The sequence below is a fragment of the Sorex fumeus genome, unplaced genomic scaffold (assembly GCF_029834395.1).
Source record: "Sorex fumeus unplaced genomic scaffold, SorFum_2.1 ptg000036l, whole genome shotgun sequence".
In the NCBI taxonomy this organism is placed as follows: domain Eukaryota; kingdom Metazoa; phylum Chordata; class Mammalia; order Eulipotyphla; family Soricidae; genus Sorex; species Sorex fumeus.
In genome coordinates, this window is record NW_026606093.1 from 6,580,201 (window position 1) to 6,607,784 (window position 27,584).

General features: G+C 38.0%; 1 protein-coding gene across 1 annotated transcript in view; it reads left to right on the top strand.

Moving 5' to 3' along the window:
* CNTN1 (contactin 1) overlaps positions 1 to 27,584 on the top strand; it is a 359,681-nt gene that overhangs the window by 272,986 nt on the left and 59,111 nt on the right. The window contains exons 16-17 of the mRNA XM_056117746.1: positions 9,056 to 9,214; positions 22,745 to 22,894. Coding sequence (XP_055973721.1) covers positions 9,056 to 9,214; positions 22,745 to 22,894 — 309 coding nt within the window. The remainder of the gene's footprint in view (positions 1 to 9,055; positions 9,215 to 22,744; positions 22,895 to 27,584) is intronic.

Genomic DNA, 27,584 nt, shown 5'->3' on the forward strand with positions numbered 1-27,584 from the left:
GGACTCCAGGCTCGGCGGACCCAGGGACAGAGCTTCTCTGCTTGCTCCCACCACCACAGGTGACAAAGGGATTCTAATCAGGAGCCCCACCCTACCCTGCCCTGTCTGCTTCCATCAACCACCCAGGGATCGAATTGTGCACAGGAGACCCACCCTACCCAGATAAATACCCCACTGGCAGACTTCCACTCTCGACACTACTTCCACTACCCAGCCGTCACCACACTCCAGGATGCTTTCCGGACCTGCACGGCCGCTTGCGGCTGCGCGACACATCATAAGACACTAAATACCCATCTTCTGAAATTGTCGTACCATATTTGATAGGGTTCAAATATGGTAACACCTATAAGGGTGATTAGAGGTCACCCCAAAAGCCTCTATCCCTCTCGGAAAGACTGGCAAGCTACCGAGAGTATTCTGCCCACACGGAAGAGCCTGGCAAGCTATCCGCTGTGTATTCGATATGCCAAAACCAGTAACTACAACTGGTCTCATTCACCTGACCCTGAAGGCTTCACCGACATGGCAGCACTGAGAAGGATGAGAAAGGAGAGGCCGACAAAATCTCAAGGCCGACCTAGGCTGCCACAACGAAGGAAGACAAAAATGATCATCTGTACTTTCAATGCACGTACGCTAGCATCAGATGCATCCATCGAGGACCTGATGGTACAAGCGTGAATGATCAAGTACGACATCATTGGTCTGACCGAGACAAGAAGGCACGAATCTCACCATGCCGTTTTCGACACTGGAGAAGAATTGTTCCTCGGAACATGCGATAAAAGAGGTGTTGGAGGCGTCAGTGTCCTTGTCAACACAAACTTGGCCAAGAGCATTGATTCATTCGAATGCCTAACAACCCGAATCGGACGTTTACATTTAAATATATATACATATATAAAATATATACATATATACATATATGTGTATATGCAAAAAGGAGTGAGATCCTGCTAATCCTCCCTTTAATATTCACTGTCACTGTCCTCTCGTTGTTCATCGATTTAAAAACCAATGAAAGAAAGAAAATGAAGGAAGTCTCAAATAACTAAAACTTTTATGTTATTTTTTTTATAATTTATTTATTTATTGAATCACTGTGGGAAAAGTTACAAAGCTTTCAGGTTTAGGTCTCAGTCATGCAAATATCAAACACATTTCCCTTTACCAATACTTATTTTTTACCACGAACCCCAATAAAACCCCACCTCCCACCCCTCCCAATGCCTGTGAGGCAGATGAATTCTAGTTAACACTCTATCTACTTTGACTAGATTCATTGTTTCGATAAAAGATGCACCATTATTATTTAGAGTTTACCGCCCCCCTCCAAATCAGACATGCTGAAAAAGCATTGTGAAATGATTTGCTTTCTACAGCTCAAGAATTAAATGATGTTTTGGATTTCTTCTATTTCACTTATTAACCCTGGAAGTATTTCTACTGAGAGTCAGATAATTAAGAGATTGGTTTCTATGCTCTGGAGTCGTGGCCGTGCCAGAGAGCCACTTGTGGGGGTCAACTGGTGACCTCGGTAGGGCATGAAGGACGGGCCGGAATGCCCCCCTTCCCATGAGGTTTTCGTCGCCCCCAGACCCCCGGCTCATACCTGCTGTCCACAAGTCTCCCATGCGGCCGCCATCTTTCTTTCTAGAGACAAACTTTTACGTTATTAAGACTAAAATAACTCGTGACATAATATATCTAGGCACCTAAAATACAGGTTAAATACAAATAATCCTTATCATTTAACCAGTTTATTCAGTTCATTCCAATTTAATATTGGGATATACCTCTTCAAAACATATGTAATCACCAAAATATGAATCTTTTTCGACTATTGTGTCCATAAGTGTCCCTAATTTTGTACACAAATGCTGCCATTAAAAACAATAAATTTGGCATAGTGTTCTTGGGAATTATTAGCTATCTTCCCGAAAATCATTAAAACTAGAGAGGTATCAGTATAGAATAATGAAATAATCTGTGTATAACTATTTACGTTTCCTACAGTTTAAATTCTTGAACATTTTTCAGAGATTAGGAATTTGGTTCAAAGTGATAAAGTACATGCCTGACACGTGTGAAGACTGAGTTTGAGTCAAGGAACTAGCATCTTCCATACTCCATTTCCTAGCACCTCTGGATAATGTTCTGTCCCTGGGACTAGCAAGACTGGGCACTACCACCCCAAAGCAAGGACTCACACACCAATTTTTCAGATGATAAACCAGACAAGTATTGGGATACTGTCACTGGAAGTGATCCCTTCACCCTCCACCTCAACAATAGCACTGTAGCATTGTCCTCCCGTTGTTCATTGATTTGCTCGAGTGGGCACCAGTAATGTCTCCATTGTGAGACTTGTTACTTTTTTGGCGTGTTGAATATACCACAGGAAGCTTGCCAGGCTCTGCCATGTGGGCAGTATGCTCTCGGTAGCTTGCTGGGCTCTCAGAGAGGGACACAGGAATTGAACCTGGGTCAGCCGCGTGCAAAGCAAATGCCCTACCTGCTGTACTATCACTCCAGCCACCTCCACCTTAACAATAGAATAAAGAATTGTTTGTACAGCAATGGGAATTTGGAATGAGAGTGTAAAGGGGTAAGTGGAGAGAGAGCGAAAGAGAGAGAGAGAGAGAGAGAGAGAGAGGCAGAAAGAGTAATAAAAGAAACTCAAGAATCAGAATTACTATTGGTTTTTTTTTTCCATTGATGAGTCAGTAGGGTAGTCTGATCCTAGATGCCTTCCCTTGTGCTGAGGGACAGGTCACCGCATGACTTTATTTTCAGCCCTTTCTCCATTCTGATAAAAGAAAAAGAACAAGTAATACAAGATGCATGGTTTGAAAACCCTGTGGGGAGAAAGCTGGTCCTGAGTTGAATAAGTAGGTTATTAAATTTTGCCTCTAATGTACTACTTAATTTTGCCACATTATATAACACAAATTTCCTCCATCATATTTACCAAAAACACTACCATTAGTGAAATAAATGTGGTAAATGAACAAATAGTAAATTAAAAAAATGGCAAATGGACAAGAAGTAAATGAAAAAAAAAGTGGTAAATGACAGATTCCTGTCAATTATTAACAAATGGGCTGGAGCGATAGCACAGCGGGTAGGGCGTTCGTCTTACAAGCAGCCAACATGGCCGACCCGAGTTCGATTCCTCCGCCCCTCTCGGAGAGCCCGGCAAGCTACCGAGAGTATTCCATATGCCAGACACAGTAACAACAAAGTCTCCAATGGAGACGTTACTGGGCCCGCTCGAGCAAATCGACGATCAACGGGAGGGCCTTTACCTTTACCTTTACCTATTAACAATACTTTTAATTGTTTTGAGCTCTGAATTGCAAGGCCCAAAAACCTTACTCAAGTTTCAGTTAACTGCTAATGTTTACTGAAATCTTTTCAGGAAGTAGGCTTTGCCTCATTTTGTTTGTTTGACCAACTGACAGTGCTCAGGGCTTACTGCTGACTGTTCTGGGAAGCATGCATGGTGCAGGCTGAGCACAGTGCAAGCACCTTGCCCACTGCAGTATTTCCTGGCTGCCAAACCTGGTATTAATTACAGATGTTAGTTAAATCATAAAAGAAAATTCTATGTGTGAAATTTTATTATTCCAATTTTAAAGATGGATAAATAAAAAATTAGTAAGTTTAAGGCACTTGCTCTGATCAGGCAAGCGGGGCAGAAGTGGAGAGGACAGCCTCTGTGCACGTCTTCTTGTGTAAGCCTTGGAATCAACGAGGGCCAAATGCTTTGGTGGCATCCAAGGGTGAAGGAAAGGACTCCTGTACCCTCAGAGTCATGGGTCAGCTACTCCCACACATCGTGGCAAGCAGCACAGGTGCATTGTTGTCTTGATGTTTCAGGTCCAGAGTGTGACAGGTGCCATGGTGGGCATGTAACAAAGATGAGTTCAAGGGCCCATGCAGAAGGGACTGACTCATAGATTTCCGTTTGACACCATTCACAGTGATTTGTCTTTTTCAGAGTTATTTGGAATGAGGACCAGAGCCAGAACACTGGTTCTGGATACCTTTCTGTTTCTGAACTCTCCACTGGGCCAATCACACAGCTCCTTGATGGCCCAAATCTGGGTCTCTCACATCCATTTCAAAATACATGCCCCCAGATTGCCCTTCAGAACACCTGCCTCACTAGTGAGTCGGATCCTGGCTGGCTTACCAGTGGAAATTAAACATTCCTAAGAAATTATAGTCCTTGATGACATTTTATAGCTTCTCCTTTCATTGATAATTGCCATTTTAGCATGTAACTTTTTACAGAATCCTATGCAATGTTTCTAGAATATTGAAACTGTATGATGTGCTATCTAAGAATTTGTGACCAACATTTTTATATGAAGAGATATACAAAACAAAGTAAACCCAAAACTTTTGAGAGAAAATAAAGGCTAAAACCTCACAAAACTTCCACAAAACTTCCAAACTAAATTAAGACAGAGAATTTAATGCCAGTACTATTTTTATTTTACTTTTTACCTTTTTGTTATTGGTTGAAGTAACTGTGATTTACGTACTCTTAATGATGGTCCAACATAATTCCAACACTATACCCATCACCTGTGTACCACTTCTATCTCTTATGAATCCCAGCGACCCTTCCTTTTACCACAACCCCTCCAACTCAGTTGTGTATATTGGACCTATTGTATGGCCTTTGGTCTTTCTTCCAAGCTTGCCGTGTATCTTTAAGTGGAACTGAATGACTGAGATCATTCTGTACCAATCTTTTCCTTCTGGCTGACGTCATTCAGCATGATGTTCTATAGTTCCATCCATCTTGCAGCAAATTCCATGATTTTATTCTTTATTAAGGACTGCATAATACTCCATTGTATTTATAAACCATAACTTGGTTCATTCAACTGCGGTTGGGTATTGGGTTGTTTCCATGTTTTGTCTATTGTGCTAAACTGAAGATGCACATATCCTCTAAAATTAATTTTTCTACATTTGTGGGTAGAGATGCCAAGAAGTGGTATTGGTTGTATGAAGTCTTTATGACTATTTTTTGAGAGACCTTAAACTTTTCAAGCCTATTTTAATTCTAAAATGCTTACTCTTCCCACCCACTTCCTCATGCAGCTCCAGACAAAAACTTCTGGGAGATAATTGTATACAATTTTTAGATGGAAAAGTTACTTTACATTAGATGGAGGGCTGGAGCGATAGCACAGCGGGTAAGGTGTTTGTCTTGCACGTGGCCAACCTGGGTTCGATTCCTCCATCCCTCTTGAAGAGCCCGGCAAGCCACCGAGAGTATCCTGCCCACACAGCAGAGTTTGGCAAGCTCCCCGTGACGTATTCAATATGCCAAAAACAGTAACAGCAAGTCTCACAATGGAGACGTTACTAGTGCCCCCTAGAGCAAATCAATGAACAATGGGAGGACAGTGCTACAGTGACAGTGTTCCATTAGATGGGACATTACCAAGTAATATTGTCACATAAGTGTTTTGAGAATAACTTTTCATTTGTTTTAACATGCCTTATGATGATATATTATTATTGAGTGAATAAAGATTTTTAGTATCTTATGCTTATATCAATTGTGAAGATCAGTTGTGATAATTCATTTGTGCATTTTGAGAGGAAATAAAGGACCAGTATAATTCCAGGTCTTTGCTGCTCTTTATGAAGAATAAAATTTTGTGAATTGAGCATTCCAACAAATAAACTAGTAAGATGCAACTTTAACCTTTTAAAATAGTATTTATTTGTCATTCAAGTATTAATAGAATTATAGTAGAAAATTAACAGTTTATTTATTTATTGGTTTTTGAGCCACTCCTTGCAAAGCTCAGGCTACTTCTGACTTTACACTTAGAGATCACTCTTAGAAGTGTTAAGGGACTATACGGGAAGCTGGCAATTGAACCTGGGTCAGCTGCATGAAAATTAAGCACATTTTCTACTTTACTATCTCTCTAGCCCCATAATTAATAGTTTAATAACTAAGATTAACTATGGGAATCTGTCTTAAATTTTGTTTAATATTTTAATGATCCAAGTACTAACCAGGCCCGACCCTGCTTAGCTTCCGAGATCAGACGAGATCGGGCGCGTTCAGGGTGGTATGGCCGTAGACTGGTAGGGCTGGAGCGATAGCACAGCGGGTAGGGCGTTTGCCTTACAAGTGGCCAACATGGCCGACCCGAGTTCGATTCCTCCGCCCCTCTCGGGGAGCCCGGCAAGCTACCGAGAGTATTGGATATGCTAGACACAGTAACAACAAAGTCTCCAATGGAGACGTTACTGGGCCCGCTCGGGGAGCCCGGCAAGCTACCGAGAGTATTGGATATGCCAGACACAGTAACAACAAAGTCTCCAATGGAGACGTTACTGGGCCCGCTCGAGCAAATCGACGATCAACGGGAGGGCCTTTATTAATGATACTTTAATATTTCAGAGTGTCACATATCTATTCTCAGAAAAAATATAAGTGGAATATGTGACCTTATATTTTAAAAATAATTAATTTTATCTTTACTTAAAAAATTTTAATACTCCACTTAGTAATTGACTTGGGATGCTACTTGAGATGAAGCAGATTAATGAGCTTCTTGGTTCTGACCAGAAATGAATATGCTTTTCACTGTTATTTATAACACAGAAAAATACAATATGTTAATTTTGAAAATAAAATGTGTATTTTATGTTTATTTTAATTTGTAAGTGGGTTGTTACTTTTCATTATCTGCAAAAGTTTTAGTATACAATTATAGAATTCGTATTTATAAAAGTTGATTTATTCTATTTAACTTATTTATTTTCAAATAATAAAATCTATTACCATCAGTAGTATGTGTTGTGTATCATTTTAATATGAATAATAATGGATTTTTGTTTATGATATACCCCACCCACCCTCTAATTGGAACCAAACACATGGACATTATTTAAAGTTTTTGTTGTTTTCCATACCTTTTTAAAAACCAAAGCCTACAATGGAAAATAATTAGTCATGTAGGTTACGCATACAATTTGATAAATAAGTAGGATAGAGTTTATTTTTAAGTAAAAGAGAAAAAAATGCCCTATTTAGTACTAGCTGTATTCAGTGTGACAAAATAAAGATGCCACTTTACCACAGTTGCTGATTATTAATGTAAAGGTAAAGGTAAAGGCCCTCCCGTTGATCGTCGATTTGCTCGAGCAGGCCCAGTAACGTCTCCACTGGAGACTTTGTTGTTACTGTGTCTGGCATATCGAATACTCTCGGTAGCTTGCCGGGCTCTCCGAGAGGGGCGGAGGAATCGAACTCGGGTCGGCCATGTTGGCTGCGTGCAAGGCAAACGCCCTACCCGCTGTGCTATCGCTCCAGCCCACACCTTTCATAGTGTGTTTAACCTTTCATAGTGTGTTAACCTTTCATAGTATGTTGACCTTTCATAGTGTGTTTAAAGTTGATGCTGTACAATTTCATGTTGAATAAGAAATCTTGCATAAATACAGTACCATTTATTCCCAATACTTGCTCTTTGGTCACGGTCACAGTCACGGTCCTCCCGTTGTTCATCGATTTGCTCAAGTGGGCCCAGTAACGTCTCCATTGGAGACTTTTTGTTGTTACTGTGTCTGGCATATCGAATACTCTCGGTAGCTTGCCGGGCTCTCCGAGAGGGGCGGAGGAATCGAACTCGGGTCGGCCATGTTGGCCGCTTGTAAGTCGAACGCCCTACCGCTGTGCTATCGCTCCAGCCCTGATTATTAATATTACCATATTTATAGTCAATTGCTTTAATTTAACTGATGATAGACTCCTTTCTAGTGCAAAAAAGCAAATGACATCATTTTCTAAGATGACTGTTCTAGACTTATATACTAACTAAGACTTCCATAACATATTAAGCAATCTGTCGTTCTAAGGCTTTTGTTTCTCATTAAAAAAAAAGAAAAAAAAACTAGAAAGGGCATAAGGGATAGTACAGCAGTAGGACATTTGCCTTGGGGATGGCTGAACTATCTCAACCCTAGCATCCCATATGGTTCCTTGAGACTGCCAGGAGTGATCCCTGAGCACAGACGGTGGACCAAAAACTAAGAAAAATAACAAATAAAAATCTTAAAAAGCAAGAAATTGTGACTCAAAGTATAAATGCAATGATCATGGTATTTACTACTTTCAGTTATATTTACTTGCTGCTGGTCAGTTTTACCCTTTTCAAAATGTAGAACTCTTTGAAATAAAAATGATATGTCTGCAATTTGGCACAGTGCTCTTTTTAAACGATAAGTAAATAATATGGAGCAGCTATGAAACCCTTTTTTAACATATAGCCTTTTTTTAGCAATATAACTAATATGAAGTTTGTTTCTCACAGTGATGCACATATACAAATATATTTCTCTATATATATATTCCTAGAAAATTATATCCCAAGTGAAATAGATTTCTTAAGACAAAATATAAGTAAGTATTTATTCCATTATGGGGTGGCAGAATGCAACATTTGACTATTCTTGTATCTAGTCACTCATTAATTATGTACCAGTTACCAATTATGTTTCATGAGTAAATGATATTGTTAAATATATTCTGGATACTAACTTCATGTTTAAATGATAGAAATTGTGTGTGTGTGTGTGTGTGTGTGTGTGTGTGTGTGTGGTGGCTCCCAAGTGGTGTTCAAAAGGTCCAGGGTCCCACCGGTGATTATTTAAATTATTATCAACCCGAGAAAGAGAGTACAGCAGATAACGTGCGTGACTTACATGTAGCAAACCCAGGTTCAATCCTGGCACACCATATAGTCCTGTGAGTGGCTTATCCTGTAAGTGCGTAAGGCGCTTGCTTTGCATCCAGGAGTAAAACAGAACAGAGTTGGGAGCAAACAATTACCATTAAATCATTTAGTCCAAATATAAGTACTTTTGTCATCACTTCTTATAACTTATCTAGAAAGACTATGCATATCCATCTAGAGGTTCTTGAACTGGAAGGATAGTTTTGTATTCTAATGTGCACTGATTTCTCTTAGAGTTTATTGATACATTACCCAAATTTTCATTTTAGGTCCTCCTGGTCCTCCTGGTGGTTTGCGGATAGAAGACATCAGAGCCACTTCTGTGGCCCTCACTTGGAGCCGTGGTTCAGATAACCACAGTCCTATATCTAAATATACTATCCAGACAAAGACTATTCTTTCAGATGACTGGAAAGATGCAAAAACAGGTGAGCTTTATTTGTCTGGTGACTGGCCATATTTTGAAATCTGTTTTTTATCAAGGACAAAAAGCAGGAAGTTTTCCTGAAATCTTATTAAGCACTGTTTGTATGCTAGCATCCTATAGTGGTGATGAAAACTAGAGGGTGCTTAAACATCAAAGCTATTATCGGAAATTTCATAAAGCTTCCCTGCCACTGTATTGCTTCTTTGAAACCACCACTGGTTTTCTTCATTCTGATGTATAAGGAAAAAAAAGATCAATGGTAAGTCTTACTTTTGTTGATAAAGGTAATTATAGCTTATAATTTATAACCATTTTCTAATTATATTACTGTAGTTGTGCATATTGGATATGTTATATTCATAATAAATATTAATTTAAGCCCCTTAATCGTATTATCAGAAGTACCTTAATCTTACTGCTGTAGTATTTTGCTCTTTAAAGATAATCAAACTTCGTTCGAATTTTAGGTTTTATTTTGCAATTACTTATTCTTTTTTTTTCTATTTTAAGTTCTGTGATTTACAATGCTATTATTAGTAGAGTTTTGTAGATGCAGTTTCCTAGCACCCCCCCTCCACCAGAGTGCCCACTTGCCCCTTTCACTTGCCCCTTTCACAGACCTGCTTCACTATTCCCATCTAACACTGGACCCCCTCCTGTTGCATTCAGGTGGCAGCAAAATTTGCTTTTTATTGGGGTAATATTGGGTTTAAAGAGTATAAAAGATTTTGTTTGGAGGTTTACTATTAAAACAGTAACCAGCAAAGTCTCAATATTGATTAACCACAGTACATGGTACTCTCACCTATGCCCCCTGCTCCCACATGTAATCTCAGTTCAGAGTCTAAAATTTTCTTTTCATCAGACTTTTTCTATTTCATTGTTTAGTTTCTTTATATACCACATATGGTCAGATTATTTATATTTGACTTTTGATTATTTTACTTAGCATGTAGTTTTATTCATTCTGTACAAAAGGCAAGATTTTTTTCTAATGTTCGAGCAGTATTTTATTGTGTATCTTTATCCACTCAACTATTTGGGATCACTTCCATTGTTTCTGGTTGGAAATAGGCTTACTATGAAGATCGATAGACTTATGTCTTATCCAATTGGTATACTTTTGTCTGGAATTGAAATTCCAAAAACATCTGGTAGTTCCATTTTAAATTTGTTTCTTTTATTTAAATTGCTATTAAAATACCGTGATTTACAAAGTCATTGATAGTTGAGTTTTTGACATACAATATTCTAGCATCACCAACCCGTCATCAGTGTCAACTTCCCTTACCAGTTTCGCAGGTTCCCTTGCACCCTTCCAACCTACTGCATTGGCAGGTTTGGTTGCTGAAATGTGAATCTGATGTTTTCGATGTTCTACACTCTCTCCTTTGCATCTAGAGCCATAGCACTACTCCACTGATGTAACCAAGGCCCTTGCCACTTGACCCCCATTGCTGCCTCTCTGCCTGTTTATTTTTTAATTTTTATTTCTTATTAGTGAAACACCATGAGTACAGTTGTAGACTTACAAACTTTCATGCTTGGGTTTCAGTTATACAATGATCGAGTACCCATCCCTCCACCAGTGCCCGTTCTTCACCACCAATGATCCCAGTAACCCCCGCCCGATCCCCCGCACCCCGTTCTGCCTCTGTGGCAGGGCATTACCTTTTTCTCTCTCTTTACTTTAGGGAGTTGTGGGTTTTTTGTTGTTGTTGTAGTAGTTGCTTTTTTGGTCACACCCAGAGATGCAGAGGGGTTACACCTGGCTCATGCACTCAGGAATTACTCCTGGCAGTGCTTGAGGGGACCATATGGGATGCTGAAATCAAACCTGGGTTGGCCGCATGTAAGGCAAATGCCCTACCACTGTGCTATCACTCCAGCACCAGGGTATTGTGCTTTGTAATAGTGATATTGAGTGGCCATCGTGTTTGGTCCATAGTATACTCTCAGCATGCATCTCCTATCCCGAGCGAGTCCTCCAAACATTTCTTTACTTGTCGTTTCCTTCTCTATCTGAGCTGCCTTTTCCCCCAGCATGTGCTGCCAACTTCCAAGCCGTGGAACAGTCCTCCTGGTACTTATCTCAAACATTCTTGGGTGTTAGTTACCTCATTCTGTTACCTCATATTCCCCAGCTGAGCGCAGTCTTTCCATGTCTGCCCCTCTCTTTCTGACTCATCTCACTTAGCATGATACTTTCAATGTAGAACCACTTGTATGCAAATTTCATGACTTCATCTTTTCTAATAGCTGCATAGTTTTCCATTGTGTAGATGTACCAAAGATTCTTTAACTAGTTATCTGTTCTTGGGCACTCAGGCTTTTTCCGGATTTTGGCTATTGTGAACAGTGCAGCAGTGAACATAGAAGTGCAGGTGTCATTTTGACTATACTTTTTTGCCTCTCTGGGAGATATTCGCAGGAGTGGTATTACTGGGTCAAATGGGAGCTCAATTTCTAATTTTTTGAGAATCGTCCATACTGTTTTCCAAAAGAACTAGGCCAATCAGCATTCCCACCAGCAGTGTAGGAGAGTCCTTTTCTCTCCACACCCACGCCAACACTGGTTGCTTTTGTTCTTTTGGATGTGGGCCAATCTCTGTGGTATGAGATGATATCTCATTGTTGTTTTGATCTGCATCTCCCTGATGACTAATGACGTAGAGCATTTTCTCATGTGCCTTTTATCCATTCGGATTTCTTCTTTGAGAAAGTTTCTGTTCATTTAGTCACCTCATTTTTTTGATGGAGTTGAATGTTTTCTTCTTGTGGAGTTCAACCAGTGCTTTGTAAATCCTTGATATCAACCCCTTATTGGATGGGTATTGGGTGAATATCCTTTCCCATTCTGTAGACTGTCTTTGTATTTTGGTCACTATTTCTTTTGAGGTGCAGAAGCTTCTTAGTTTAAGATAGTCCCATTTGTCTACCTCTGTTTTAACTTGCTCGGCCAGTGGCATGTCATCTTTGAAGATACCGTTAGCTTCAATGTCGTGGAGGGCTTTGCCAACTTTGTCTTCAGTGTACCTTATGGATTCCGGCCTGATGTTGAGGTCTTTAATCCATTTTGATCTTACTTTTGTACATGGTGTTAGGTTGAGATCTGAGCCTATTTTTTTGCATGTAGCTGTCCAGTTTTGCCAGCACCATTTATTAAAGAGGCTTTCCTTGCTCCACTTCACATTTACTGATCCCTTATCAAAGATTAGATGATCATATATTGGGGGGGGGAGGTCAGGATATTCAACCCTGTTCCATTGGTCTGCAGCTCTGCCTTTGTTCCAGTACCGTGCTCTTTTAATTATCAACACTTTGTAGTAGAGTTTGCTCTTGGGGACGTTGATTCCTCCCATTTTCTTTTTCCCAAGAATTGCTTTAGTTATTCATAGGGGCTTATTATTCCATACAAATTTCAGGAGTGTTTGCTCCGTTTATTTGAAGAATGTCATGTGTATCCTTATAGGGTTCTCATTGAATTTGTACAATGTTTTGGTGAGTATTGCCATTTTGACAATGTTAATTCTCCCAATCCATGAACAGAGAATATATTTTCATTTCCTCATGCCCTCTTTTATTTCCTGAAGTAGCATTTTGTAGTTTTCTTTGCACAGGTCTTTTACCTCCTTAGTTAATCTGATTCCGAGGTACTTGATTTTTCTGAGGCACGTTTGTGAACAGGATTGCTTTACTCATGTCACTTTCTTCTCTCTCATTATTTGTGTATAGGAAAGCCATGTATGGAATTTTAGGTATTTATTTTATAGCCTGCCTTTACTATACAAGTCTATTGTTTCTAGGAGTTTCTTGGTAGAGGTTTTAGGGTTCTCTAAGTATAGTATCATATAATCTGTGAATAGTGAGAGCTTGATTTCTTCATTTTCTATCTGAATGCCTTTAATATCTTTTTCTTGCCTAACCGCTATTGCAGTACTTCCAATACTATATAGAACAGAAGTAGAGAGAGTGGGTATCCTTGTCTTGTCCCTGATATTAGAGGGAAGGCTCTTAGTTTTCATTGAGGATTATGTTTGCCAGAGGTTTGTGGTAGATCACGATCATGATCATCCTGTTGTTCGTCGATTGCCTTGATCAGGCCCCAGTAACGTCTCCTTCATCCTAGCCCTGAGATTTTTTAAAAAGTGCCATATTCAAGGCTCTTTCAGGGTTAGGAGAATGAGACCCATCATTGTTACTGGTATTTGTCATATTGGGTACGCCACAGGGAGTTTTCCAGACTCTGCTGTGTGGGCAGGTAATATTCGGTAGCCTGCCAGTTTGTCCAAAGTAGGAATGAGATAATAAGATGTCATGTGGCCGTGAATGCGGTAGATGGCTTTGACTATATTGAGGAAAGTCTCTTCTATACCCATTTGGCAAGGGTTTTCATCATAAACGGGTGCTGGATCTTGTCAAATGCTTTCTCTATTGATAAGATCATATGGTTTTTATCTTTTCTTTTGTTAATATGATGGATTAGGTTGATTGCTTTCTGAATGTTAAACAATCGTTGCATCCCCAGGATGAATCCCGTTTGGTCGTGGCGTATGATCTTTTTGATGAGTTGTTGGATTCTGTTTGTTAATATTTTGTTGAGAATCTTTGCATCCATATTCATCAGGGATATCGGCATGTAGTTTTCTTTTTTGGGGCGTCTTTGTTTGCTTTTGGTATTAGGGAGATATGTGCCTCATAGAAACTGTTTGGAGGGTTTCTGTATCTTTGATTTCTTGGAAAAGCTTGAGAAGAACTGGCAATAGGTCCTCTTTAAATGTTTGGAAGAATTCGCTAGTGAATCCATCAGGACCTGGGCTTTTGTTTTTGAGAAGACTTTTGATTACAGTTTCAATTTCCTTGATACTAATAGGTCTATTCAGGTATTCCAAGTCTTCTTAGTTCAACTTTGGGAGATTATAGGAGTCCAGGAATTTACCCATTTCTTCTTGGTTCTCTTGTTTCGCGGCGTACAGACTTTCAAAGTAGTCTCTGATGATCTTCTGAATTTCTTTGGTTTCTGTTGTGATGTCACCCTTTTTGTTTCTGATTTGGTTTATTAGATTTCTCTCTTTCTTTGTGAGTCTTGCGATACTCTATCAATTTTGTTTATTTTTTGGAAGAACCAGCTCTTGGTTTCATTGACCTTCCATGTTGTTTTTTGGGTTTCCATGTCGTTAAGTTCTGCTCTAAGTTTTATTATTTATTTCCTTCTGCCTGGTTTGGCCTTTCTTTCCTTCTGCCTGGTTTGGCTTCCTTTTGTTGGTCCTTTTCTAAGATCTTTAGCTGTAATGTCAAGTTATCTATGTGGTCTCTTTCTTCTTTCCTGTGGAATGCTTGCAGGCAGGGCTATAAATTTTCCCTTTAACTGCTTTAACTGTGTCCCATAGATTTTGGTAATCCCTGTCTTCGTTCTCATTTGTTTCCAGGTATCTTTTGATTTCTTCCTTGATTTCCTTCCTAACCCACTCATTGTTCAACATTGAGTTGTTTAATGGGTTTGCTTTGCTTCTCCACATTTGTGTGTGGTTAACTTCTATTTTCAGTGCATCATAGTCTGAGAAGGTAGTTGATACAATTTCTAATTTTCTAATTCTATTTAGGTATATTTTGTGACTCAGCACATGGTCTATTTTGGATAATGTTCCATGTGAACTGGAAAATAATGTGTATTCTTTCTTTTGGGGATGCAAAGCCCTTTATAGATCTATTAGCTCTCTCTCTCTTCTGTTTCTTTCCTTAAGGCCAGTGTTTCCTGACTGAGTTTTATTCTTGTTGATCTATCTAGAGGTGATAAGCCATTGAAGTCCTCCTTTAATTTCCTGGATGTCTGATCCACTGTTTCTTTGAGTTCATTGAACATCTTCAACATTTCGATTCTGAATTCCTTATCACAGATACCATTTTTGTGAGTAGATTCTGCTGGGGCATCTGGACCTATTTCTTCATCTTCCCTTTAGGTGGGGTTTTGCAATGTTTCTTCATGTTGTTGTGATAGTATGGATGTGAGATCTTCCAGTTCACTATCAGTTTTCCCTCTTGGTGTGATTAGGGATTCTAGGTGGTCGCTTTTTTCCCCATCAGGACTTGCAACTTTCTCTCGTGTGGTCCTCTGTGGCTTATGAGAGGCCTCTAGTAACACTTCAGGGAATGTAATCTTTTACATTGGACTTGTACAGGTTCTTGTGTCTACGGGTATAATGGTGCAATTGGGATAAGCTAGTGGATTGCGGGGGGCCCGCAAAACCACTCTCCAGCCCGTGGATCCGTAGGTGTAAGGAGGGACCAACCGAATGAACACAAGACATAAGAGACAGAATGCAGTTCAGAAACAGAGAGAAAAAGGGACAGACTTTATTGGGGGCAATCAGGGTATATATCCATTAGTGAGGCAGCTAAACAAAAGGTTGTGCCCATATATGGTTAGGAAGGTTTGTTTTCACATATCACGCATAAAGTTTATGCGTATGTTGTACCAGACACGAGGTAGTTACACAAAGGGCCATGTCCATATGATTTACCAGACATGAGGTAGATACACAAAGGGCCGTGTCCATATGATTTACAAAATTTATACATAGCGATAGCACAGCGGGTAGGGCATTCGCCTTACAAGCGGCCAACATGGCCGACCCGAGTTCGATTCCTCCGCCCCTCTCGGAGACCCGGCAAGCTACCGAGAGTATTCGATATGCCAGACACAGTAACAACAAAGTCTCCAATGGAGACGTTACTGGGCCCGCTCGAGCAAATCGACGATCAACGGAAGGGCCTTTACCTTTACCTTTTATCACATACCAAACACGAGATAGTTACTTCTTGTTATTACTGACAGCCATGACAGATGTTCTCTCAGGATAACCATACATCAAGATAACCATACATAGCACTGGCTTTGCCTGTTGCGGGGTCACGTAGGTCAAGATGACCATACATAGCACAGGCTGTGCCTGCCGCGGGGTCGTAGGTCAAGATGACCATACCTAGCACAGGCACTTAGGCCCTTGCTCAGTTAAAGGGCCAGCTTCCCACAGTGGATTATTGGCATAATGTGTTTGAAATGCCCAGGATATTCTACCCCGAATTATGTGATGGAAGTCGAGATATGAGTCCAAAGTGCTAGGAAAGGAGAAAATAAATGTGGCAGCCCTCAGAGGAGGCCACGCCCCTAGCCAGGCCCCCTAGCTCTGAGGCCATGCTCCCTGGCTTGTAGGCCACACCTGTGGGACAAGACAGGGTGCTGGTTAGGCAGGACTAGGGGAGCTTGAAGCGATCGGGACAGGCTGGAAGGTGCTGGGGACCAAAAGGGGCTCAGGGATTGCGTGCTTGCTTGGTCCAGGGACTGCTCCTCCAACCCACTTGCAGGACAAGGCAGCACACTGGTTCAGCAGGACTAGGGGAGCCAGAAGTGGTGCGGGGGGACCACTTAATTGCACCTCTTCTTAACTCCACTTAATATTTTTTCCTTTTCTGTCCTTCTCCCTATACTCTGTTTTGAAGTGTGACATAGGCACCCACCCTTTAATACATTGTCCAATCATTCTATATCCCATTGATAAATAAGATTATTCTGTGTATGACCTTGTTCTTCTAGCTTCTGATTTAATATGATATCTTCCGTTTCCATCAAAGTCACAGAAAATTGTGTGACTTCATAATTCCTTGCAGTTGCATAATAGTCCATTGTGCATATACATTGCATCTTCATAATCCACTCACCTGTCATGGGACACCTAGGTTGATTCGATATTTAGCAATAATACTAAATGCTGTCATTAGTAATGGTGTGCATATTTCCTTTTATTTATTTATTTTTATTGAATCACAGTTATTTTTAAGAGATACAAAGTTATAAAGCAGTTCATGTTGGATTTAATTCATACAATATTCCAACACTCATCCCTCCATCAGTGTACGTTTCCCACCACCAATGTCCCCAATTTCCCTTCCACCACCTCCAACTCCCTACCCTACCTCTATAGCAGGCACTTTTCTGTCTCTCTGTCTCTCTCTCTGTCTCTCTCTCTCTCCTTTTATACTTTATGGTTTCAATACAGGTACTGGAGGTTATCATATTTGTTCCTTTATGAGGTTATCATATTTGTTCCTTTACATACCTTCAACTTGCAGTTCCTATCCAGAGTTCCTATCCAACTATCGTTGTCATTGTGGTACCTTCTCTATTCCAACTGCCTTCTCCCCCAGCACTTGAGGCCGGCTTCCATCTGTGGGCCAAACCTCCTTATCCTTGTTTCTATGGTTCTTGAGTATTAGTCTCAGACTATGTTTTTATGTTTATTTGTTTTTTTGTTTTTTATATCACATAAATGAGTGCACTCATAGAAGTTCAGATGGCAGTTCTACTGTGTGTTTTTGTGCTTCTGGGGTATATTCCCAGAAGTGGTATTGCTGGGTTGTATGAAAACCTGATTTCTACTTTTTTTGGGGGAATGCCCATATTGTTTTCCCAAAAGACTGGACCAATAGACATTCCCACAAAACTGAATGAGAGTCCCTTTCTACATCCCCACCAGTACTGGTTGTTCTTGTTCTTTTGTATGTGTGCAAGTCTCTGTGAGATGATATCTCATTGTTGTTCTGATTACCTCTTCCTGATGATTAGTGATGTGGAGTGTTTTTAAGTGCCTTTTGACCATTTTCATTTCATATTTACAGAAGTTTCAGTTCATTTCTTCTCCCCATATTTTGATGTGTTTGTATGTATTTTTCTTGTAAAATTCTACCAGTGCCTTATATATCTTGGATATTTACTTCTTATCCAATTGATATTGGGTAAATGTATATATATATATATATATATATATACACATATATATATACATATATATAAATCCCATTTCCAATGGTGCCTCAGAAAATCAAGTGCCACGGAATCAGCTTAACTAAAGAGGCGAAGGGCTTATACAAAGAAAACTATAAAACACTACTGAAAGAAATAAAAGAGGATGTGAGGAAATGGAAACACATCCCCTGCTCTGAATCAGAATAATTAACATTGTCAAAATGCCTATACTCCCCAAAGCATTATACAGGATACCCATGATCTTTTGCAAAGGAATAGATAACATACTCTTGAAATTCATATGGAACAATAAAACCCCTGAATAGCTAAAGCAATCCATGAGATAAAGAAGATGGGAGGCAGAAACTTCCCCAACTTCAAACTGTACTATAAAGCACTAGCATATCCTTTTGAATGAATGTTTCTTACATCCTAAAGGCATATTGCCAGGAGTTAGTTGCTAGGTCATATGGCAGCTAAATTCTTAGTTTACTAAAAAATCTTCATCCTGTTTTTCATATGAGTTGAACCAGACAGCTGTCCCATCAAAACTGAATGAGTTTCTTTTTCACCACATTCCTGCCAACATAAATTGTTCTCAATACTTTTTATATGTGTCATCCTCTTTGGTGTGAGATACTATATCATTGTTACTTTGATTTAAATTTCTCTAATAATAAGTGATGATGAGCATTTTTATATACCTATTTGGCCATCTGTCTTCCTCAGAGAAGTACCTGATTTTCCTCTCCTCATTATTTTGATAGGGTCTCTGTATTTGTTGTTGATCTTTGTGCTTTATAAAGCTTGAGTGTAAACCTTTTAAAAATGGTTTGAGTGTAAACCATTTATAAATATTTTAGACCAATTAAATTTAGAAAATGTCATTAGTGAACTCATATAAACCTGAACAGGTTTTCTGGGGGAGATATTTGATTACTGTTTTGATTTATGTGTTAGTAATTCTTTTTGATGTTCTAATTTTATGGCATATAATCGTTCATAGTTTTCTCATACAATATACTGCATCTTTGGAATATTAATTCTCTTTTATTTCTGATCCAATTTATTAGTGTTTTTATTTCTTCATGAGTTTACTATGGGCTTATAAATTTTATCTTTTGAAAAAACAGCTCTTGCTTTCATTTTCACTTCTAGCGTTACTGGTTTTTACATGAATTTTTTATTTATTCCCTCATCCTACAGACTATATTTCCATAGGGATGGTATTTTGCATTTTCACTTTTCTTTATTTCCAGGAGTTTTAAAAATTAATCTGAAAATTTCTCCCCCCCCCCATTTTCCACTTTACTCAATAATTTTCTTCCTGGGGATCTACTCAAAGGAAATGAAAACACACCACAGTCCTCAGGCCAGGTTAGTCTTTTCTAACCCCAGCAAGATCCATATTGAGATAGTTATTTTTGGGTCATAACCATGACCCAAAAATAAGAGCTTGATTTGTTCCATGACCATGCTCTTAACTTATAACACTTAGCTTGTCTCCTTTCAATGCCAGGGTAGCTTACAGCTTGCCCTGGGTCCATCCAGTCCGTTTGTCGGGACCCTGCTTTTGGAGTGCTAGGAAATAAGGGCAACGGAGGCTTAAGTCAAGCAAATATGGTTTCCCAGGAGTAAATATTATTTTGGAGTCAATTAACCCCCATGTTACAAAGCATAGCATGAACTGTCTTCTGTGTCTATATGAAAACGGCATTGCTAAATAAGCCATGCAAATGACATAAAGGAAAGAGAAAAGAAATATAGAATTATTAATGCTTGATGGAATTGGGTGTGCTTCAGGGGGCACAGTTGTGGGAGTAACTCAGTAAACATAATATCCCTACAGGAGGAGCAAAGACAACCCAATGTCATCCAACATTCATGGAAATGTTATTTATAATAAAATATGGAAACAACTCAAATGCCAACTAACTGATATAACCTTACCAAGAAGCAGCATTTAGCATTTAAAACAGAATAAAACATGGTTCAGAACAACAGATAGCAGATAGGGTGCTTTACTTGCGTATGATTAACTTGAGTTTGATTCCCAGGATCTGGGCATCCTATCTGCTGTTAAAGCTGTAGAAGATATGTTTAGGTACACATATGCTTGCAGAAATATTTAGTGCCTAAAGTAAAATAACTAAGAAATGTGCGTATTATTGTCCAATCATAGTAACTCTGTAGAAAATAAATGAGAAAGGATTGTCACTAATGATCCTTAACTAGGATAACAAGTGAGGGTTTAAGAGAAAAGAAAATAGAAAAGGAAAGGTAAAAACCATAGAACACTGGACATTTTGTGATAAAGTATGGTAAAGGAGCACACTTTCTTTTTTATTTGAAGATGGTAAAAGAGGAATTATGGAGACACTAAAGGGATTGCTAGACATAGCTTATGCTTATACATCTTTGAAATGTCAATTTAAAATAAATGAAACTTTTGTATTTTTCTTATGTTTATAAATATTTACTAAATACTTGAAATTTCATAACCATGCATGTATGTCAGGTTCTCAGAAGGGTTCAAACACAAATAACAATAATAAATGCAGACATCATATACACACAATAGATTAGTAATGAGGATCAAAATAGGGAAGACATTGTTAGTGTGCCTGGTATTTATACAGCCGCTCTTCAGGATCCAGTTGTAATGATACTATGATGTGTTTTCTCATACAATTTTGTTGCTGGGAGAAAACAAACTTTTAAATCTTGTCCTACACATGGTATAAATAAAAAACCCTTCATTAACATGTAACCAGAGAGATAGTATCTTTTAATAATAGATGCATTTTCTTCCTTGAATCTGTAACCATACTGAAAAAATAATTTGAGTTTCAAAACTTACAAAATTACACACTCAAAGAATTCTAAGGAGCTGTAGAGATACTGTATAGTGGGTAGGACACTTATTTGCCTTGCATTATGACTGACCAAGGTTCAATTCCCAACATTCCTTATGAGGACTGTCAGAATTAACCACTGAGGCCTTGCTGCATGTGGTCCCAAAACAAACAAGAACGAACAACAGCTACAAAAAAGAATTCTAACAGTTCTACACTTAAGTTTCTGAAGTAATTTTCTCATGTCTGTATAAAACAGTGTCACGAATTTAGTAATTAAAACAACAAAATCAATTCTTACAAAGTACCAGAGAAAAAATATCCTAAATATAAGTGTTCTCACGAATGGACTTTCTCTAAGGATTCTAGGAAATAATACATCCCTTGCCTCTCCCAGTTTCTGAAATTAGAGGTTCTTTTGTTTAGTTTACATGTACGTGCAGCATATTTTTATTAGATTAATGGAAGCACATTCAGAAATATTTTGAAAGTCTAGGATAATATACACTCTTGCTTGGCTCTATGCTTCATCATGTCTCAATTTTTAAAAAGCTTCAGAATTTTATTATATCCATAATTTAGAATCTGCAATAGCACAGTGGTAAGGCATTTGCCTTGCACGCGGCAAGCCTGGCCGACCCAGGTTCAATTCCTCCGCCCCTCTCGGAGAGCCCAGCAAGCTACCAAGAGTATTTCACCCACAAGGCAAATCCTGGCAAGCTACCCGTGACGTATTCTATATGCCAAACACAGTAGCAGCAAGTCTCACAATGGAGACATTACTGAGCCGGCTCGAGCAAATCGATGAACAACAGGAGGACAGTGCTACAGTGCTAGAATCTTCTCATTAGTAGTATGAATCTTCATGGATACTTAATGAATTATTATAAGTACTCCAAATGGTTTGAGTTTAAATCTATAAAAACAACTAAAATAGTATGCTTAGCACCCATATGTACTCTATATAAGTATATAGTGATTCTAATAACAATTCATTAATCATACTTACATTACATTTATATAAATCGATGAAGTTTATATTGGACTCAAGTCCAATGGACTCAAGTACTGCTCAGGATAACTGGGACCCACCCCAGTGATACTCGGACAAGGTGGTCCAATGCAGGAACCCACCTTTCTGTTGCTTCTTGGACATAGCAAAGCTGGAGAACACCAGGGTCTGTAAGGTTATATCTGATGTTGATGTGGTGGGCCAGTGGGTATAGGGTGTGCCTGAAGTGTTAGAGATTAAAATCAGTCCTTTCTTACACTATCTTACCATCTCCCTTTTTTCTTCAAAAATTTGAACTGCCCAAATTTTACCATTGATTCAGGAAATCTAGTCATTTCTTAAGAATTCTGCTTTTTTGCTATAGGCACTTCAATATATTTCCAAGTTTCAGCTGCATATACATGAGATAGGAGCTTGATAGAAATAAAATAATCTTAGTTCTACCCTAAATTACTAAATAGATGGTATCTATGTACATCATTCTATAATTCATTATTTACAATGATCTATTATCTCCTACTTTACTTCGCCCTTCTAAGAGAACCCTGCAAGCTACTGAGAGTATCCCGTCATCACGGCAGAGTCTGGCAAGCACCCGGTGGTATATTCAATATGCCAAAAGCAGTAACAACAAGTCTCACAATGGAGACGTTACTGGTGCCCGCTCGAGCAAATCGATGAACAATGGGAGAACAGTGATACAGTGATTATCTCATACTATGACCTTAACATTTTATTACTCTTATTTAATTTTTATTTTAGTTCAATATAATCAGTGTTATTTTCTGAAAATAGTAATAGTAACAATGAATTATAAAAATTATCTCTCAATTGTCTTTTTTAAATATTTGTTTTCTTTAGATCCCCCAATTATTGAAGGAAACATGGAGAGAGCAAAAGCAGTGGATTTAATCCCATGGATGGAGTATGAATTTCGGGTGGTAGCAACCAATACTTTGGGTATAGGAGAACCTAGTATACCATCAAACAGAATAAAAACAGATGGTGCCGGTATGTAAAATTAACTTATTCAAACAAAAAAAATTCTGAATACATTGCCATTTTAAGATGCATTCATTTGGGAATAATGCTCATAGAGTCCTGATTTATCTTACCTTTAAAACTTTGTGTAAATGCATTTCATACACACACAGATGTGTATATATTCTATGTTGAGATAAAAAATTCAAAAAGGAAAAAGACTTTAGAGTATCTTACATAATTAATATAGGGATGTAGGTAAGCAGAAACTACAGTATATTTCTTTATAGACCATTTAAATGAAGTTGGCATTATTGAGAAATTAAAAATGTGCTTATTTGATAATAGAAATTATAATCTGCGTCTGCTGTTCCAAGATGTATTCTACCAGTGTTGGGAAATAATGAAGTGTTAAAGGATAAAACACACAAGGTTATTGAAATTTTTTTCTAAGAGTTTAAAAGGATTTTAAAGAATTTTAAGAATTAAGCTAATTTTTTCTGACTATAATAGATTTGTTGACAAGTGTCAGTGGACATAAGGCTGCAGTCAGCAGTCTGTTGTGACAATTAGCAAATGTCTTCTATTTTGTTAGTAGTTGACAATTATTGATTGAGAGTGACTCACTAATATTTCCAGAAATAATTGCCACAATAAAGTGTAGATAACATTCCTCAATTTATATAGTTCCTTTCTGGTATGTGTGTGTGTGTGTGTGTGTGTGTGTGTGTGTGTGTGTTAAGAACTCTTAAGACCTCAAACTTAGATTTGCAGTCGTACTAATAACTATACTCACCCTGATGAACATTACGTACCCTGGACTTATTTATTTTAAGACAAAGTTTGAACCTTTTTACTTCTCCCATTTCATTCTATACCCATCCCCTCTTCTGGCAACAACCAATTTGTTTCTGTCTCTATAAACTTTTTGTTTTATTTGTCCTTAGATTCCACATAATGGAAACATCATACAATGTTTGTTTTCTCTGTGTAACTAATTTAACTTAGCTGCTAATTTCCTTTTATCAGAAATTGCAAGATGTATTTTCATGGATTAATAAGGTTCATGTGCATGTGTAAAAACATTTCATTCTTCTATTGATAGGTATTAAATTGTATACATATCTTAGCTATTGAAAAATACAACACACAATCAGGGTATTTGCATCTTTTCAAGTTAGTGGGTTTTGGTTTTGTTTTATAAATAAATTGAAGAAGGATTATTTGACCATTTATATAGCATGTATATTTCTGAGTTCTGCATTCTGTTACAATGATCTATGCATGTTTTTATTTCAATTCCATACTGCTTAAATTACATAGTTACTACAGTTTCGCAATATAGTTTAAATCAGATAACTGTTTTCATTTTTGTTTTTATTTCAAGAATTCTCTGACTATTTGGAACTTTTTATAATTCCATGTTAGGACTGTTAATTCTATTTCTATGAAAAATATCATTGGAATTTTGATATGGATTTCATGGAATATATAAAATGTTTTGAGTTTTATGGATATTTTAACAATATTAATAGTTCTAATGTATAAACATAAAACATTTTCATTAATTTTTTTCACAGTGACCTATAGTTTTAAGTATACAAGTCTTTTAGCTTCTTAGTTTATTCTTTATTCCTTCTTGGTTTATAACTTTATTCCTAGTGTCGTATTTATTTTAATATAATTGTAAGTTGCTGTACTTTCTTTATAATTTAATTTTGAGGTTTTATAACTTAAAATGTATTAATTTTAATGATTTAGACATATAGTGTTACTGTATCTCCGAATAACAATATCCTTCCACCAACATCCCTAGATTCTTCTTACCCACAATTCCCCCATCTTCACAATTGACAGATTCGGTTCTACTGGTAGAATTCATAGATCATTGTCTTTGCCTTGCTTTTTCTTTTTAATTTTACTGTAGGTCTTATTTATTTTTTTTTACTGTTTAAGTAACAAATGTTACTTTTCAGACTTGATAAACAAAGTTTCTATACTGTCACCACCAACAAAATGCCCATGACATTCTTTCATTACCTCCATGATACCCTTCTCTCCATTAAAAGAATCTCAGTTTTGCAGTTGAAAGTCAAGGGTTTGACTTATTTGACAGTGTATAAAACCTTGTTCAGTTCTCTATATTCCACAGATGTATGGGATCATCTGGCAATTGTCCTTCCCCTTTAGCTCCAATTGAGTTGCAGAAAATTGAAAAATTTCTATGACTGTATAGTATTCCATTGTATTTGTGTACCACTACTTCTTTATCTGATCATCTGTCAATAGAATTTGGGTTGTTTCCATATCATGGAAATTGTATTTGGCTTTGTAACAAACATAGGAATGCATGTATCTTTTCAGTTTAACTTTTTTTTTTTGCCTTGGAAAAGGTATTGATAAGTGGGATCATAGGACTATATGAAAGCTCTATTTTTATGTTTTAAGAAGTCAGCATGCTGTTTTCCATAGATACTGAACCATGATCACTTCTTGCCACAGGGTACTTGCTATGCTTCACATTTTTCATGCTCCCTCCCACCAAAATGTGTCTGCAATTTCTTGCTACACTCTTGAAGGTCCCAGATCCCCATCTCTTTAGAGCTTGAGTTCTAGATCTATCATACTAAGAGATCTTCATAAGGCATTAATGACTACCAGAAATTAATAATGTCATAAAGCACTACACTGGTACTATAAACAGAGAATTCACTGCTCATATTGCCTGTAATTTGGAGCTCTATTACCACCAATGATACATTAAGAATAATGAAAAAAATCAAAGAATTAAGACTTCAGGCTTGGGAGGATGACCCACTCCCTCAGATGTATGACCCTGGGACAGAAGTCCAGGTCCTTCTTTGAGTACCTTAGAACACAATAATGTTGCTCAAAGATAGATCTAGAAGCAATGGTTCTTCAGTGTTCAATGAACTGGGTAGATCACTGGAAAAATAAATGAATAAACTCAAAGAAAATATTAGTGGAAATTAAACAATTAATTAAACATAGTAAAGGTAACTAAAGAATACAGTAACAGCAATCAGTAGTGTATTAGAAGAAGATGGAATTTAATCCTTGTTTTTAAGGACAAGACAAAATGTCAGCAATGAAGAAGCAGTAATACCAATAAGAAGTTTTAAAAATAATTAAAGTATTTAATGGTCAAAATTAAGAAAAACACCTGTGAATCATTGGCATCTCAGAAGAAAAAGAGAATATGCAAAATTGGCTGGTAAAAAATAATAGCTGAGATTTTTCTTAGTCTGGAGAGAGACCTGTGCAATGATCTAGGAGATCCAAAGTGTACCAAATAAAATAAACTATAACAGAACAACATCAAGACAGATTATAAATAATATAGCAAGAAAAAAAGGAGAGAGAGAATACTTACAATGAGAAGAGATAAAGCTTCGATTACAAAGGAAATAATAAACTTCACATCAAATTTCTCAAAGAAAACTCAACAAGCAAGAAAGAAAAGGAATGATATCATGAAGAAATTGAACAAAATGTACTTTTCACTTAGAATTTTTTATCTGCGAGGTTTTCATATATATATATATGAAGGAATAATAAAAAACTCTATTAAAAGCTAAGGACAATTATTGCATCCAAATCACCTTTGTAATAAATACTGAATGAATGTCACTGTCACTGTCACTGTCCTCCCGTTGTTCATTAATTTGCTCTAGCAGGCACCAGTAACATCTCACAACAAATTGTGAGATTTGTTGTTACTGTTTTTGGCATATTCAATATGAATGAATGACCACCAATTTTTAAAAATATGCTTGCTTCCTCACTTAACATGATTTCCTATGCAACAAATTGCATCTCATCATCACTTGCAGCTGCAGAAATTTGCATATAAACTACCTATTTTATTTATTTATTTATTTTATTGAATCGCCATGAAATAGTTATTCATGATTGGGCTTCGGTCATGCAGTGTTCCAACACCCATCCCTCCACCAGTGTAGATTTTCCACCACCAATGTCTCCACTTTCCTTCCACTTCCTCTTTCCATCCTCCCACCCTCACCCTCCAATCTCTCTCTGTGGCAAGCACCTTTCTTGCTCTCTCTCTCCAAACCTCTCCTTTTGTGCATTATGGTTTGCTATTTGATGCTTTGGGTTTTGTACATGACTGCCAGGGCTTCTGGAAGTGCAGAGAGGTAGGGGTAGGTAGACCACCATGACCCTGAGAGAGCCTGGAGATTTCAGTCACAAAACATACATACCCTCATTTTTGGCAGGTTAATGTCTTGGTGAAGTCCATCCTGAGACAGTGGAGTACGACGGAGGGCATGGCAGCAATTTTGGATTGTGGGATCAAGTGGCTGCCAAGGGCTCTTCTTGGGTGGACACCAGGCTGACCTGCCCCCTTTGTATGGACCCCTATTGTAAAGCCCTGTGTGGGTCCAAGATTAACTGAAGCTTCCGATCTCTTTCAAGATTTTTTATGGATCTCTGAAGTAAGGTTTGTGGAAGAGCTTCCATGGTGGTGCTGGAGTTGGTTCATCAGGGTAACTGCCAATCCTTTCTAGAGTATTGGGAAGTGGGAGGGAGGTAGCCCATCTTGACCTCGAGAGCCTGGAGATTTCAGTTACAAAACCTACATACCTGAATTTTAAGCAGATTAATATCTCTGTAAGGTCTGTCCTGGGACAGTGGAGTGTGGTCAGGGGCATGGCAGCAATTTGGGGTTGTGGGAACA